Genomic DNA, 17,953 nt, shown 5'->3' on the forward strand with positions numbered 1-17,953 from the left:
GCTCCCCACAGCCCTGTCGGAGCCAACTTCACCCCTGGGAGTGTTATTATCGACTCTCTACGTTGTTTGGTCTACGGGAACAACGGGAGGAATTGGATCTCTTCTGTGTGCATTATTCGAAGGACCTGATAGAGCGTGCTTCAGTTCCGTCAATATCTGATCATGCCGAGTGAGATGGCCTAGAATGATTGCATGTTGCTCTTGCAGGACCCTTACCACATACGCTACATGCTCCTCATCATCATCATCGGTAGTTGTCTCCCAAACCTGTCGAGGGTACTATCTGTCATGCACTGGCAAGTCGTCATTCCCCTCACTACAGGTTTCACTGATTGAATCCTCGAAATGAGGCTGATCCCCTCAAATTTCAGGGTTGCGTGTGTCGTTAACAGTGTTATCTCTCATTTTTGTGATTTTTTTCTAAGACAAAGTAATCAAAACACGTTAGTAAAAATGGCAAAGATCAATTTAATTGCATGACTGTCTAGGCCCCACGGTGGAGGCCAAACTGTATACCTATAAAACGGTACAGTTGACAATTCCGGGATATTTTTTTCGGGAACAATGATGTTGAGATCAAAAAGCAAGAAGGTACAATTGTATAAAGCTTTGTATAGAATAGAGTATAAATTGAGCCAGAAAGTTTGTGTCCTTTAAAATAATGACTGAGCTCACTATTGTAACGACCCGACTGGTCGTTTTGAGTATTAAAACCTCATTCCCCCATTTACTATTCAATTTATGCTTTATAGCTGTTATGTAACTTGTCGAGGTAGTCAGTTCGGGGCTGGTGAGGTTTCAGAATGAATTGAGACACTTAGTCTCAAGGATGAAATCTTAAGTTGAAAATTATTGACTGAATGTTGACTTATGTGTAAATGACCCCGGAATATATTTTGATGATTCCAATAGCTCCGTATGGTGATTTTGGACTTAGGAGCGTGTCCGAAAAAGTTTTTGGAAGTCCATAGTTAAATTAGGCTTGAAATGGCTAAAATAGATATTTAAGCTTGGCAGTTTAACCGAGGAGTTGACTTTTTGATATTGGGATCGGAATCTGATTCTAAAAATTTGAATAGGTCAGTTATATTATTTATGACTTATGTGCAAAATTTGAGGTCAATCAGACTTGATTTGATAGGTTCCGGTATCGAATGTAGAAGTTGAAAATTCTTAAGTTTCATTAACCTTGAAATGGGGTATGATTCGTGGTTTTAGCATTGTTTGATGCGATTCAAGGCTTCACCTAAGTTCGTATGATGTTTTAAAACTTGTTGGTATATTTGGTCGAACTCTCGGGGGCCTCGAGTGAGTTTCGGGGTGGTTAACGGACTAGAATTGGACTTGTGAGAATTGCTGAAGCATACCAGTTTCTGGTGTCATCGCACCTGCGGAGGGGTTGTCCGCAGGTGTGGACTCGCAGAAGCGAGCGTGTGGTCACAGGTGCGAGGCTAGCTTGGCCCAGCCGGGAGCGCAGGTGCGAGAAGAGAGCCGCAGATGTAGAGACGTGACCGCAAAAGTGGAAAGGTCCGGCCTAGGGCAGGGTCGCAGAAGCGAAATGCCCTCCACAGAAGCGGGTTCGCAGGTGCGAGCCTTGGTTTGCATGAGCGAGATTTTTGGCTTTAAGTCGAATCTGTATCTGCGATGGAATTTCTGCAGGTGCGGCGTCGCATGTGCGACTGGAAGCCCGCAGAAGTGAAAATCCCTGGACAGAACATATAATTCGGGGGTTGGTCATTTTTACCCATTTTTGGATTTTAAGAGCTCGGGTAAGGCGATTTTCATGAGTTTTTTCAAGAAAAATATTGGGGTAAGTGTTCTCAACTCAATTTTGGTCAAATTACCCGAATCCATGGTTGTTTTTAACATTTAATTGGTGATTTGAGTTGGAAAATTTTTGAAAACTCTCTTGGTTTAAATTGATGGTTCGAGGGTCGAGTTGATGTCGGAATTTAGTAAAATTTATATTTTTGGACTCGTGGTTGAATTGGCGTTCATATTTTGTAACTTTTGTCGGGTTTTGAGATGTGGTCCCTACGGCAATTTTTGAGTTAAATTTTGGATTTTTATTGAAAAATCTGTACTTTCATATGGAATTAATTCTTATAATTTGTATTGACTGAATCGAATTAATTGTGACTAGACTTGAGCCGATCGAAGTTAGAAAATCGAGGAAAAGGCATTCTTATTGACTGATTGAGCTTGGCTTGAGGTAAGTGACTTGTCTAACCTTGTATGGGGGAAATCCCCTTGGATTTTGGAACTGTTGTAACCATTTGTGATATGTGAGCGTCGTGTAAGCGAGGTCACGAGTGCATACACAAGCTGAATATGGAAAATTCGGTTCTTGTTGATTTGCCATCTTTTGAATTTCCTTAACTGAGTTGTCTTCTTTTAAATTCTTTAACTGAGTTGCCTTAGCATATGTAGTGATCATGTTTATCCTAGTATCACATGTCTACGTGCCTTAACTCTTACGTGCAATATGTGCAACATGCTTAGCTAAATTACCTGCTTTCCTTGATTTGATTTAAATCTTTAACTGTAAGATTTCTTGCTGAAAATTTGTTGTTCCTCCGACTACCTGCTGCATATTTACTTTTGGAACTATGAAGCGATTCCTCAAAAGATCCCCCTGTACTGTATATTTACTTTTGGGACTACCAAGCGGTTCCTCGAGAGATCCCCCTGTACTGCATATTTTCTTTTAGGACTATGAGGTGGTTCCTCGGGAGATCTCCATGTACTGTATATTTACTTTTGGGACTACGAGGCGGTTCCTAGGGAGATCCTCCTATACTGCATATTTACTTTTGGGACTACGAGGCGGTTCCTCGGGAGATCCCCATATACTGTATATTTACTTTTGAGACTACGAGGCGGTACCTCGGGAGTGCCCCTGTTGTTTACCTCTAATTATTGTGTTGTTATCTTTCTGTAAATTTTATTTATTTCTTAGTCACTTCATTGCCCTATTATAAATTTTTACCTTATTTATTATTATTTTCAGTAGGGCCTGACCTGACCTCGTCACTACTCTACCGAGGTTAGGCTTGAAACTTAGTGGGTACTACTGTGGTGTACTCATACTACGCTTCTGCACATCTTTTTGGCAGATCCAGGTACTTCCTATCAGACCAGATATCTGTGAAGTAGTTGTACACAGAGACTTCAAGGTACATCTGACAGCGTCTGCAGACCTCGGAGTCCCCTTCTATATTTATTATTTCGTCTTCCTAATGTCTCTTTAGACTCTAATGTATTGAGACACTTAGAATAAATTCGTAGAAGCTTGTGACTTATATCTACCGGGTTTGGGAGTTGAAATCATTGAATTGCAGTTTTATATTAATTGCATAGGTTGAGAATTTGGCTTCAGTTTTATTTTATGTATTTTCGCAAAAATTGTTAGGCTTACCAAGTCTTAGAGACTAGGTGCCATCACGACATCCTACGGAGGGTGAATTTGGGGTCGTGACAACTATTTATAGTTATCTCTAGGGAAGGAGGTCCTAGGATCATGCCCTCTTTTAATGTCAATTATGAGGGTCATTGATGAAGATGTAACGTTGAACATAAATGCCAAATTCTCTATAACAGACCGTCGCTCTTAATATTGCAGAATATTTCCTAGTAAATGCTACCGAGCTCAGAGCATTTACTACACCTTTATGATTGTTATCCTTTCCGATGGCAAGCGGAACTGCTGCATCCGGACTTCCGCCATTCTCATCTTGGGTTTCATGTGTCCTCATTTTAGATAACCATGTGTCATATCATATTTTACCTTATACATAGCCATTACTCCAATGTACAGATTTTTCTCCTCTTGACCACCCTAAGTACCGATTTTTCTCTACCCAGGGTATATTTCTTTCCCAGTGTAACTTTTATTCTCTTTCTACGTCTCCCTCAGAACTTTTCCTTTTCCCCCTACCTTTTACTTTTCTCTCTCTTCCATTTGCATTTATATTTTATTTATTTATTTGGTTACTTAGTAGTTAGCAAGTGGCTTTTACAAAGACACTTATATAAACCTGAACATGCATTTGTCCACTAGCACAATTCATTTAACATCCTCTCCTTTCCATATATTCATTTTGTAATTTGAGCTGCTACTTAAAAAATAGTGAAACGCAATAATTTTGCTTCTTATTCTGTACAAATGTCTGCTTCTTCTTCTTATTTTTTGTTTATGTGATTGCTTATTGTTTTTCTTCTTCTTTTTCGGGTCCTAATAATATTTTATGAGTACAGATTTTTTGAAGTGGATATTGGTGGTGAGTTAAAATTTTAATGGTGTTTGGAAGATACAATGTAATTTCATATAAAAGTTTTATATACGCAATGTATAAAACTTTATTTGTTCATAGTTTCCAAGAAATAATTTGATGAAATATTTTCAATAATTAGAGAAATTTGTTAGAATGACACAAAAAATTTAAAAAATATCTATACATGATTATTTTATCTGTGCTTTTATATGAGTGATACCTTAAGGAGAAAAATATGAAGGTATACACAAACTTTTCGAAATTCTTAAGGGGTCGTTTGGTACGCGAACTAAATTATCTTGGGATTGTAATCCCAGGATTAATTTATACCATATAGGAGGTGGGATAAAATAATTTCAAGTTTGATTAGATAATGTGGGATAAGATGGGATATTCTGGATTAAGTCTGGGATTAAATTTATACCGTGTTTGGTTGGAGGTATAAATTTATCCCACGATTAATTTATACTTCCAACCAAACACGGTATAAATTTAATCGCACGTCTTATCCCACCTTATCCTTCGTACCAAACGACCCCTAAGGAGAAAGCGAGATTTGAAATTATAATTTTTATAATATTCTAGCATTGATCTTTTTTCTTCTTATTTTAATACAAAATAACAAATACTTTTGGTAGAGGTGTCTTGTCCAAATCAGAATTTAGAACTTACATTCTAGCATTGAGTATTGTTTAGTTTATGCGGAGTCTTATTTCCCCAGAAGGTTCTTCAAGTGAATGTAGGATTGAAGCATTTTTTTGGGACGGCTTAAGACCAGCTTCAAGTAACAGAAACGGAGAAAATCAAGAGCAGAAAAAACCATCCCAACACCCATGGTTAGGGGCTGAGAATGATCATCTATGGGACCATAACCCGAGGGTCGTCTGGTCTAATGACCATGTCTCATCAAGCAGACTTGATTTCTCGTCTCCTTAGAACTCAAGGATACAGTGGTGACGAGCCTACAGAATAGATCTTATTCAAGTAAGGTCGTAAACTTCATCTTCGCCATTTGTGCTTATAGATGCCTTCTCTGTGCTATAAAGTTTTAACAGGATTTCATTTTCTACTATTTCGAAATGAAAGCAGACCGCTTGGTGTTAACAATTTCTATAGGGTTATGGAATATTGGAAGTTTTGAGAAATTCAACAAAACGAGAAAGGGACAAAAGTAGGTTTTGAGAAGATTGAGAAATCTTGCCGGTTCTTATTGTACCTCTTCTCTCTCCAAATCAACCAGAACTATAACACATTTGTATTTTTTTCTACACATAGAAAAAGAATAAAAGTTATACACGTAGACTCTGCTAATAAGGAAATTAGATTTGCAGTAACAGTTTAAAGTAAAAAGAAATCTCTTCAAGTTTAAGGTACATCTTTCCCATTTTTCTAATGTCTTTTATGGCATTACTAACATTTTCTGATATATTGAGATAGAGAAATTTATTGTGACATTAAAAAGCTAAAACATTTAAATGGAATTATTTACATATATATATATATATATATATATATATATATATATATATATATATATATATATATAGAGAGAGAGAGAGAGAGAGAGAGAGAGAGAGAGAGAGAGAGAAATTCGATATGTTATCGGAATGTTGTAATTTTTAATATAAAAATCTGATTTAAAGCTTGCCATATTAGAGGGACATACAACTTTTATCACTTGGCATTCTTTTGAGGAATTACATGTGCTACTTTATTTGAGTTTGTTAAAGGTAAAAAATGCCTGCAGTTATTGTTGTTATTTTTGAAATTCCACCATATACACAAACTGCATTAATATGTCCTTTGTTTTCTACCTTTCACTCATATGCTTATTTGTTTGGAATACACATGTATTGAGGATATAGATACAAGGGTAGTTAAGTAGTTATAGTGTAGAGGGTAATTATATAATTGTGGATTAGTTTGTTTAGAATAATGTATTAATACGGTAGCTTCCTTATTCAATACACATATATAAGAGTTCTCACTTTCCTCAGTCTCTCTTCTCTCTTCTAACTATGTCCAAGCTTTAGCTCAAGCACTTTCATGGCAGTCTCCGACATGGTATCAGAGTTATCAGAGAAGATCTAAACACGCCTCTTCATCACTCGATTGCAGAAGCTAGAGCTCAGTTAGAAGATAGACGATTTCTCAAAACTCTGACATTTTCTTCGATTCAGAAATGGGGGAAAACAAAATTGACCATACGCATCCGATGTTCGTGCATCCATCAGACACTCCGAGCTCAGTGCTAATTCCGGTTCAGCTCAAAGGATCCGAGAACTATGGCTTGTGGCGGATATCGATGAAGATTGCACTTCACGCTAAGCAAAAATTAGGGTTTGTTGATGGTAAACACACCAAGGCTTCATTTCTGGCAGCATTGCATAAGGATTGGGAAACTTGTAACGCTATAGTCCTTTCATGGATCATGAATACTGTATCACCAGATATGCTCAGTGGGATAGTGTATGCATCGAATGCCCGAGCTGTGTGGGAGGATCTTTGTGAAAGATTTGATAAGGTTAATCAAATGAGGATCTATCAGCTACATAGGGAAATTGCAACAATCTCTCAAGGTACCGACTCTATTTCTACATATTTTACAAAATTGAAGGAGTTGTGGGGCGAATTTGACGCAATTGTGTCGCCTCCTAGCTTTGTAAAGGACTATGTTGAGCTTTTGAATCAACAGAGGCTACTTCAATTTTTAGGAGGTCTAAATGACTCATATAATCAGGCAAGTCATCAAATCCTTATGAAATCCACTGAATCTAGTCTAAATCAAGCATATGCCATTGTTATCGAGGATGAGACTCAGAAAGGATCATCAGGGCGTGACTCTACAGGTCTCAACTCACTAATGGAGGGCAATGACATTACTGCACTTTAGAGTACTAAAGGGCCTCAGATGCATAAACCTAGAAAGAATTTCAATATACAGTGTGAATTCTGTAGAATGAAAGGACACATCAAAGAGAATTGTTATCAATTGATTGGATATCCAACAGATTTCAAGGGCAGAAGAAAGCCATTGGCTAATTCAGCACATTTTGGTAACTCTGCACAACTAGAGAATCATGGACAACATTAAGGAATGGGAAATAATTCAGGAAATGGAAACACAGGTTATGGAGCTACATGACCATTAGGTCCAAATGTTGATTATACCAACGCAGGTTATAGAGGATCAATATGTAGTTTTGCAGGTGTAGAGAAAGATTAAGGATTGAGCATGCAGATGCCAATGCAATTCACTCCAGAACAATATGACCAGATTCTGAAGATGCTAGAAAAGGATAATACACTTGAGCCAACAGCTAATGCAGCAGGTATAACTGGCCCTCTAATGCTTGCAAATGCAGTTAGTGTAACTCATTCTACTGATAGTAAAGCAAAGGATGATAAGTGGATAGTAAATACAGGGGAAACAGATCACATGGTGTCAAACAATGAAATGATCTCTAAGCCTAAAGAGCAGTCTAAAAGTATAGGTGGAAAAGTTCATTTGCCAAATGGAGATAGTTTGGCCATTTCTTGTGTAGGAAATTCTGAATTGGATCAAGGGATTATATCCAATATGCTTTGCATCCCAGGTTTTAAATACAATTTACTGTCAGTATCAAAACTGACTAGGGAACTAAACTGTTGTATGTTGTTCTTTCCAGATTTTTGCCTAATGCAGGACCTTCACACTGGGAAGGTAAAGGGGACTGGTAGGCTGAAAGGAGATCTATACTATTGGCCTCACAGTGATAGAGATAGGGTTCAAGCCTCATAGCACTGTGTGTGACCAATGAAGAAGAGCTATGGCATAGAAGACTTGGGTACATTCCACATAAGGTTCTACATCAGATGCACGTAATAAAACAAAGTAGGTTTCATAGTAATAATGTCTGTCCTGTTTGTCCTTTGGCAAAACAGACAAGATTTCCTTTTCCACAAAGTACTAGTAGAGCTTCTAAAGCGTTTGATTTGATACATGGTAATGTATGGGGTCCTTATAAAATCCCTACCTATGATGGGAATAGATTTTTCCTCACTTTAGTAGATGACTATAGTAGAATGGTTTGGATATTTCTGCTCAAACTTAAAAGCGATGTATCTACTATAATAAAAGACTTCATGACTCTTGTAAAGACTCAGTTTAACAGTGCAATAAAGGTATTCAGGACAGACAATGAAACAGAGTTCTTTGACTCACATTGTACAGACATGTTTAGGAATGCAGGTGTAGTTCATCAAATTTCCTGTGTCTACACACCTCAGCAGAATAGAGTGGTAGAAAGGAAACACAGACAGATTCTTGAAGTTGCTAGGGCCATCAAGTTTCAGGGAAGAATTCCACTGAGGTTCTGAAGATTTTGTGTGCAGAATGCAGTATATCTGATCAATAGAATCCCATCCACAGCATTAGCAGGAAAGTCTCCTTTTGAAATGTTCTATGGTCGACCACCTAGATTGCAGCATCTCAGGGTTCTGGGAAGCCTATGCTATGTTACTGTCACTGATAAAAGTGACAAATTTAGAGCTAGAGCAGAACCAGCAGTGCATATGGGATATTCATCCACTCAAAAGGGTTATAGGCTATACAGTCTCACTAACAAGCTTTTTTTTGTAAGCAGGGATGTATCTTTCAAGGAATACACTTTTCCTTTCAAGACCACAACTTCCACAGGCAGGAGGCCTAATGCTGAGCAGTTTATTGATGCATATGATGCTTTCATCATTGATCCTACCTCCGAGGTATCAGAGATAACTCTTGATTCAGTAATAGCACCTTCACCTTCTCCTGAGGCTTTCTCAGCTCCTAACCCTGAGGCTTCCTCAGCTCCTAATCCTGAGGCCTCCTCAGCTCTTAATCCTGCTGATCCAGCTTCTGAGACTCTGCAGCAGCCTCACTTCACATCACCTCCTACAGCAGTGATGCCACACCCAACTATGGCTCCCTTACATGATTTGCCAGAAGAAGGACTAAGGAAGTCTACTAGGACTTCCAAACCACCTGGCTAGCTCAATGTCTTTGTTCATGGAATGCCAAAAGCTAGTCCTTCTACTGCTTTGGGTTCTAGTTATCCCATGTCTGCATACATGTCATATGCTTCATTGTCTCCATCTTACTTCAAAGCACTTTGCTCTTTCTCGGCTATTACAGAACCAACTTTCTATGCTGCTGCTCTTCAAGATCCTAAGTGGATTGCAGCCATGGATGCAGAGTTACAGGCCCTACATGACAACCACACCTGGAGGTTAGTTCCTTTGCCAATTGAAAAGAGAGCTATAGGGTGTTAATGGGTGTTTAAGGTGAAATACAATGCCAAAGGTGAGGTGGAAAGGTACAAAGCTCGCTTAGTGGCCAAAGGTTATACACAACAAGAGGGTCTTGATTATCAAGAGACCTTCTCACCTGTGGTAAAAATGGTCACAGTAAAGACTGTTTTATCCTTAGTTGCTATGAAAGGATTGAAGTTGCACCAAATGGATGTCTTCAATGCTTTTCTTCAAGGTGATTTGCTGGAAGAAGTGTATATGACTCCACCCCCTGGTCTTCTAGGTGAGGGGGAGCCTCCTAGAGTTTGAAAGCTTCATAAGTCCTTGTATGGGCTCAAGCAGGCCTCTAGGAAATGGAACTTGAAGCTCAGTGAGGCCCTCTCATCCTCAGGTTTTGTACAGAGTCATCATGACTATTCCCTCTTCAGTAAGAGGTCTGGTTCTGACTTGGTAATTATCCTCGTATTTTTGGATGACCTCTTAATCACTGGATCATCTCCTCAGTTAATTCAGGATGCCAAAGTTGTTCTTCAACATCACTTCAAGATCAAGGACCTGGGGAGATGAGATACTTCCCTTGTCTTGAAGTTGCAAGAAGCAGACATGGCATTTTGGTTTGTCAAAGGAAGTTCACTCTTGATCTCATTGCCACACTTGGGCTTGCAGGTTCTAAACCAGCCTGCATACCTCTAGACATAAGCCATAAGCTCACCAGTGCAGAATATGATCATGCCAATGCACATGGAACTCTAGATACTGATAAATTGCTTAGTGATCCAAGCTGCTATCAGAAATTAGTTAGAAAGCTATTGTACCTTACCATGACAAGGCCAGACATCAGTTATGCAGTACAGAACTTAAGCCAGTTCATGCACAAGCCAAAGAAGTCACATATGGAAGGAGCATTGAGGGTGGTAAGGTACCTAAAGAATGAACCTAGGTTGGGGATTCTGCTATCATCTCAATCTTCTGACCAACTCACAGTATATTGTGATGCAGACTGGGCCACTTGACCAATGACTAGAAGGTCACTGAGTGGGTTTGTAATAAAGCTGGGTGACTCTCTTATCTCTTGAAAGTCCAAGAAACAAAATACAGTGTCAAGGAGCTCTGCAGAAGCTGAGTACAGAAGTATGGCCAATGCAATAGCAGAAGTGGTCTGGTTAACAGGGTTGTTCAAAGAGTTGAATGTGGGCTTGAAACTTCCAGTGAAGTTGTATTGTGATAGTAAAGAGGCTATTCAGATTGTTGCAAATCCCATCTATCATGAAAGGACCAAACATATCGAGATTAACTGCCATTTTATTCGAGAGAGAATTCAACAAGGCCTAATCCAGACTGCACATGTCTCTACAAACCTGCAGATAGCAGATGTACTAACCAAAGGACAGGGGAAGGCATAACATGATTTTCTATTGTCCAAGCTGGGAGTGTACAACTTATTCACATTACACAGCTTGAGGGGGGGTATTGAGGATATAGACACAAGGGTAGTTAAGTAGTTACAGTGTAGAGGGTAATTATGTAATTTGTGGATTAGTTTGTTTAGAACAATGTATTAATACGGTAGCTTCCTTCTTCAATACACATATACAAGAGTTCTCATTTTCCTCAGCCTCTCTTCTCTCTTCTAACTATGTCCAAGCTTTAGCTCAATCACTTTCATGGCAGTCTCCGACAACATGTTTTGGAAAAGAAAGATTGCTGCAATCAAAAGGTAGGACACAACACTTCTGTCGAGGGACCTATGAATGATCATGCACTTCCCAACAAGATGAAGATTTTGAATAACCCTATATTACAACGGACCAATTTAAAATCAATCATATCATTATTATGTCAATATGAGCTGTATACATCAGAGCTAGCATCAGGCTGATTGTGAGAGCCTCAAACCTTATATAGATTGGCCCAGGTCTCGTGCCTTTACAACGGTCAAATTTTGTAGGCTTGTAATTTCTTAGAGAGCTTATACATCTTCTAATTCTATCTAGAATATATAAGAGTGAAGTTGAGCTTATATTATTAGAAGGACATGTCCTTGATCAAGGAATGGTTTTCATTAGAAAAAGCAAAGGTAGATCTGCTAATGTTTAATATCGGTGTGATGAAATTAGCTTGTTTCTGTAGAAATGGATCGGACGGAGCTCCTAAGTCATGAAAGTCTATTTCATCTTAGTGAAAGTCTTAATACTACTCAAAATTACCCTTCTATTATATGTAGTAGTTCCTAATTTGTCCGTACAAAAAGTTTTCATTGGCAAACATATGGAGTAACTATCAAAAATTAAATTTTATCATACGGTTCCTTCTTTGCTAGTAGGTCCGTCACCCTATTGTGCTAATAGTTTTGAAAGGAAGTAGCTTACCGATAATAATTTGTTTTGATTTTTAAGTTCAAGTTGAATCATTTTGAAAATTAACAACATGTAGATTATTAGTCTCTTGCCTTGTCGATAAAGTGTGTATAGGTAATCATGAAGGCTTATGGCTTATAGCCCGTTTGTGCTTTTCTCAAAAGTATTTTTACTAAAAAGCAATTTATGGTTGATTAATTAATTTGAAAAGCACTTCTGCGCAGCAATTAGTGTTTGGCCGAGCTTTTAAAAATTATTTTTAAGTATAGTTTTTCTCAAAAATGCTTTTCAAAAAGTGTTTTTGGAGAAACTACTTTTTTCTACTTCTCTAAAACTGCTTCTACTTCTTCTCAAAATCACTTTTTTTTCTTCCAAAAATTTGGCCAAACACTTCAAATTTGAAAAAATTATTTTTTTTTAGGAAAAAAAAAGTATTTCTAAGATTGGAGAGGGGTGTTAGACTAGTGGCCTCCATCGCATTTTAGAGGGGTGTCCGATTAAGAAGCCCCAAGCAGTGGAGCGTCATAATTTATGATAGCAAAGGCTTGCGTCTGTGCGGCACCTACCCAATTCTAACTCCATGATTTATCGGCCCAATGAGTAACATTATTGTTAAAAGAAATTGCAGAAAAATATGATACTTTTGGGGGTGATCTGTAACTTTTGAATTCCACTAAAATTCATCACCTATAAAAGATTTTTGGGACACTTTAGAATATAGATGACAAAATACTAAGAAACTATAATTTAGTTGAAAAATGTCTAGTTTGCTAAAAGCTTAACCAAAATTACTCATGTAAAAGAGTAATAGAATACTAGAAGAGAACTATTCTAAGCTTCTGTTTGGATAAGTTCTTTTTTTTTTATACTTCTTTTCAAAATATTTTAAAAATATTGTTTAGTTGTACAATATTACTAGTTCTGGGCAATTTTTGAAGATAATTTTTTCAAGTTTGAAAAAGTGGTTTATACTAGTTTTTCAATTTTTTGTATTTTTCTACTCGTAAAACTTCAATTTCTTTTCAAATAAAATGCATGTTCAAACATAATTTTAACTTCCAAAAATTATTTCTCATCTCATCTTTAAAAATATTTTTTTCAAGTTTCAACCAAATTTATATTCAAATGCTAGTTAAAACTTTGATGTAGTAAAATCTAAGCAAAGTCCAAACCCATTATTTTATATTAACCTCAACTAGAAGTAGAGAAGCTCGACTCAATAAAACGAAAAAGACGAAAAGGACAATATATCAGTTTCATCAATAGAAAAAAGATCATAGAAATAATAACATAATTATAAGAACCATAAAATAGTTGAAACGTAATAACAATAACCAGTAAATAAGGCTTGGTGCTATGAAAAACAGGAGAATAATGTGAACACAATATTAACCACTAGCGATCTAAGACAAATCCTATCAGACTAGCCTCACACCCGGAACGAAGTAGAAAAATGCCTGACTACCTCCTAATATACAACTCTAATGCTCGATCTCCACACCATCCTATCAAGGACCATGTTCTCGAAAATTTGAAGCCACACCATGTCCTGCCTTATCACCTCTCCTCAATACTTCTGAAGTCGCCCTCTACCTCTTCTCGTACCCGCCAAAGCCAACCACCCACGCCTTCTTACCGGGGTATCATGGCTTCTCCTCTGCACATGTCCAAACCATTTGAGCCTCGATTTCCGCATCTTGTCATTTATAGGAGCCACGCCCACCTTCCAAATATTAGATGGTTAAAAAGATTGAAAAGAGATTTAAAATTCAAAATTTTATATGTTCGTATTGAGTAATTTTCACCTTTTTAAAGAAAAAAAATACTTTTTGTGAGAATCGGTTTGTGTTTGGCTAATTAATTTGAAAAGCACTTTTGAGCAATAATTAGTGTTTGTCTAAACTTTTAAAAACTGCTTATAAGTATATTTTTCTCAAAAATACTTTTCAGAAAAGTTCTTGGGGGGAAAAGCTATATTTTTCTGCTTCTCAAAATCAACTTCTTATCACGCCCAATTATGCCTTATAAAAAGGACTAAGCGGTCGCTGCAAAAATAATCCGGTTCACGAGTCCGGAGTCGAATCCCACAGGGAACTAACCTATTTGCTACAACCTTTAGTATCGCTAATGATAAGCTCATACAATTTTTAGAGTTTGAGATTTTATTTGATAATTAACAGAAATTATTTAACTAAGAAAAAAATGACAATAAAACTATCAATAAGCAAGAATGAAGTTAAATTCAATGGTAAAAGAATCTAGGGTTATTGATTTTCACAATTGTCGGATTAATTCCTGACACGTTAGCTATAATCTCGATGTAACACTCTATAAATATGACGAGTTCTTGCTTACCGTACTTATCTCTCGATCAATTACGATAATTTACTAGAAGCATTCTCTCGAGCTACTCTAGTTGACAAATTGTACAACTCATAAATATTACACCAAAACTTCGTTATCTCTAATCCTGCTTTTAAATTCAAGTAATTAATCTCTTAACTTACTCAAAAGTTGCGTTGTTTAATAATAATCTAATCAAGTGTTCTTTCTCAAGCAACACTAGATAACTAGACACGATTAATCAAGAGCCCTTTCAATTAATCACAAGGAACACATAGTTGAACAATTATAAAGTAAAAATAGCTCAATTATATCAAAACGTAATCAAGACTTCATCCAATAATTAGTTCCATCAACCCTAGATGACGGGTTTAGCTACTCATACTACTATGCAAGATTACAACATAAAAAGTCATAACCTGCAATGGAATTAAGAAGAAGATGATGAAAAACGCGTAGGAGAATTCTCCGTCTTGCTCCTTTTGTGTTCTTGCCTCCAAAGTTCTTCTAAAAACAGAGCTACCCTCTTTTTGGGCGAGTTGGGCTTCATATAAGTCAAGGTTATTCATCTCTCAAATTACAAAACTGACCTTGGACGATTTTTCCCGGAAGAACATGCGCGGTCGCGCATCGACCGCGCACTTTGGCTAGTTTCTGCCTGACATGTGCTGCCCAGTGCGCGGCCGCGCATCGACCGCGCACCTAGAGGATTTTCTGCAGCATTTTTTATTTTCTTCTTTTTAAGCGCGCTAACTTCCAATTGGCCTTCAATGCTCCATATTAGTTCCGAAACACTCTTTAACGTCCCCATAGCCCGGAATTGCTCCTGCAAAGCATAAAGTTCTTAATTAGAGCAATTTATTATAATTTAACATTCAAATATCAATAAAGTGCAGCTAAGTTAGAGTGCAAATAGTAGCTAAACTACATAATTAAAGCCTACTATCAATACCCCACACTTAAACTATTGCTCGTCCCCGAGCTATCAAACCACACCCTACAGAGGCCTAAACTCACTAAGCGACTTCCCTAACTCATCACACCAAGAATATTTAACATAGATTGAGCACAGTAGTGTAGCATCTTCACCTCAAGAGTTAACTCCCACGCACCACGCAATATTCCTAACTTACTCACTTACTCTAACGCAGAGGTCAAGAATTACCTTTCCTTCATAAATCAAGTGCCTGTTCACAACAAAAGAGACTCATTCCATAATCAATAAAATTCATGCACAATGAGGGACTTCAAAATAGACAGAATTCACTCACCCTCAGAAACGATATTCTTGTCCCACAAAAGATGTTTCATAGGCTTGCCCGTAGTATACTACTCTACTAATCGAGCTCATTTAGTCTAGGATCAAGTAGGACTTTATTTTGTTGTAATGTGGGTTGCGGGTCGGGTAGGATATATTTGGATATAAGAGCGACTACACCTCCCTAAGCACTTTAATACATATACTTTAACATTCAAGTCCATACTTATGTCAAACCAACACTCCACTTTCATATCAACGTATATTACCCCATACTTCTTTAAGCACAATTATATCAAAAAGCCACCAAAGGAATATTATTCACCACAATACAACTATTGTTTTTTAACACAGTGCACCTTTCTCCTTATTTTATTAGTTCCACTCAAAAGCCCCACCAACCACCCCACACTTTAACATTTAGAAGTTCATATCAATTCAAGTGCTCATGAGAGGTGAACAAGTTTAAATAGATGGTTAATTCAAACAAAGGAGTAAGGATTGTAATGTGGTTGCCAAAGAAACAGGATTACAGGATCAAAGGGGTTAACTACGATACATAACAATTAGGCGGGTGGAATATATATATGGCTCAACAAATAAACGCCTATATCACTTCCAAGACTGAACAAGACTACTATTTCGCTTTGCAAATACACGGGGCAAGTTCTAGGCATTAAATACAGTACACAGAATACAACAAGCCTCACACACACATGGCACAAGAGTCACTCCATATTGGATCATCAAAACACTCTAGTTAGGGTACTTAAGCCAAGTTAAGAACATACAATTTAAGGCACACTTACAAGAATCAACAATTGAGCATAAGTGTCACACTAAAGTACCCTCTATATTCAAGGCATAACGAAGTTAAGAGATCCTATTTCCAATTCATCCCATAGCCCAAGGGTTCCTAACATAAAAAAAATTAAAAAAAACTAACTACACCCGGTTCAAATGAAACCCTTGGAAAAGAACCGTGGCCCAAAGAAAAACCAAGAGGGAATTGATACACTCCTACCAATAGAAAATCTTTTTCTTCGACTTGAATCCCTCAAGAAACCCGTCGAATGATATCCATCGTCGGGACAAATCAAAACTTTTGAAGATTTTTTTTTTATATATTCAGTTAACTAACGAAACTACACTACTCTACATAACTCTATACATACAACATACATACAAAATATTCCCCACCCCACACTTAAAATGGTGGCATGTCCCCATGCCACACATAAAAAATAAAAACAAAATTGCGAGGTAAAGGAAACTTCCCTGGTACATCAATCCTGATTGGAAACAGTGTCGGGGTCGAGATGGCAAGCCCTCTCAAGCGCACACAGCCAAGCCATGTTCTTCTTCTTAGATTTTACATTTTGGGTGGCCAGTGCATCAAATCGAGTCCCCAAATCCGTGACAAAAGTGCATAACCCTGCCATATTATGTTTTAGGGCTGTCATCCGTGTATCCCATCTGACCACAGATGTTCCGTCAGCCTCAGCAACTTGGTTGTGTGGGGGTGACTTAGCCACAGCCTCAGCCTGCCCTTCATCTCCCTCCTCTGGCGCATCAGACTCATCACTATTAGCTCTGCCAGGTATCACAGGAACCTTTCCAATGGTCACTTTATCTGCCCAGAACTTTGGTTCTTTTTTCACTCTTCCATCCACATTCTTGTTCTCCGGCACCCGTGCTGCCCAGCATAATCTAGTGACTAGTGAAGGGAAGAATAACCCATACCTCTGCACTGGACAGCGGATGAACATCTCGTTGTGAATAACCTTAGCCACATCAAAATCGTGGCCATTCATGAAGCACCAGATCAATGTAGCTCTGGGACTGTTCACCTCAGTGGTGTTGGAGGAAGGCAGCAGGCGGCTATTGATGATATAAAGCCAACACTTCCCTTCAAAGGTGAGTAAGGCTGAGTGCAACTTCCGCCCCGGCGTAACCCACACCATGTCTTTGTTTGGCACACAGATTGTTCTGAAAAATAGGTTCCATGAGGTTGGTTCTCAGCTATACATATCATAATAGTCCTCCTCCCCACCAAATACTGGCAGCCGATACGCCATCCTAATGGCGTCTATCGATGCATCAATACTTTTTTGTCGCACAGTGCCAATATGGTCCTCATGTTCAGAGCAGTTCACGTAGAACTCTCGTACAATCATCAAGTTGGCCTCCTTAGGTTCTTCAAAGAAAATATCCAGCCTGCGTCGAACCAACTCCTGATACATATTGGGGCAATCAATCTGCAGGGACCCCTTATCGTCACCCCGTTCCGGTATGGGATTCTTAGGAGCCTTCTGCCTAAAACGTTCCTGGGTTGAGCTTGATATAAATCTTGTGCTATCAAACTGAGGCGCATTGGTTGAGGACCGTGCCCGGGACGAGCCCGTATGACCACTAGAAGAGGCGCCTGTGGTTCGTCTTTTCTTTTAGGG

General features: G+C 38.2%; 1 protein-coding gene and 1 pseudogene across 1 annotated transcript; one reads left to right on the top strand and one right to left on the bottom strand.

Moving 5' to 3' along the window:
- Positions 1-5,082: 5,082 nt before the first annotated feature.
- On the bottom strand, positions 5,083-5,268 carry LOC117276228 (small nucleolar RNA U3; annotated as a pseudogene).
- Positions 5,269-6,456: 1,188 nt separating this feature from the next.
- LOC138904312 (uncharacterized) lies at positions 6,457-7,167 on the top strand. The gene has a single exon (XM_070192813.1). The coding sequence runs from the start codon at positions 6,457-6,459 to the stop codon at positions 7,165-7,167; it is 711 nt and encodes a 236-aa protein (XP_070048914.1).
- The last annotated feature ends 10,786 nt before the right edge of the window (positions 7,168-17,953 follow it).

The sequence above is a fragment of the Nicotiana tomentosiformis genome, chromosome 2, assembly GCF_000390325.3.
Source record: "Nicotiana tomentosiformis chromosome 2, ASM39032v3, whole genome shotgun sequence".
Taxonomy (NCBI): Eukaryota; Viridiplantae; Streptophyta; class Magnoliopsida; order Solanales; family Solanaceae; genus Nicotiana; species Nicotiana tomentosiformis.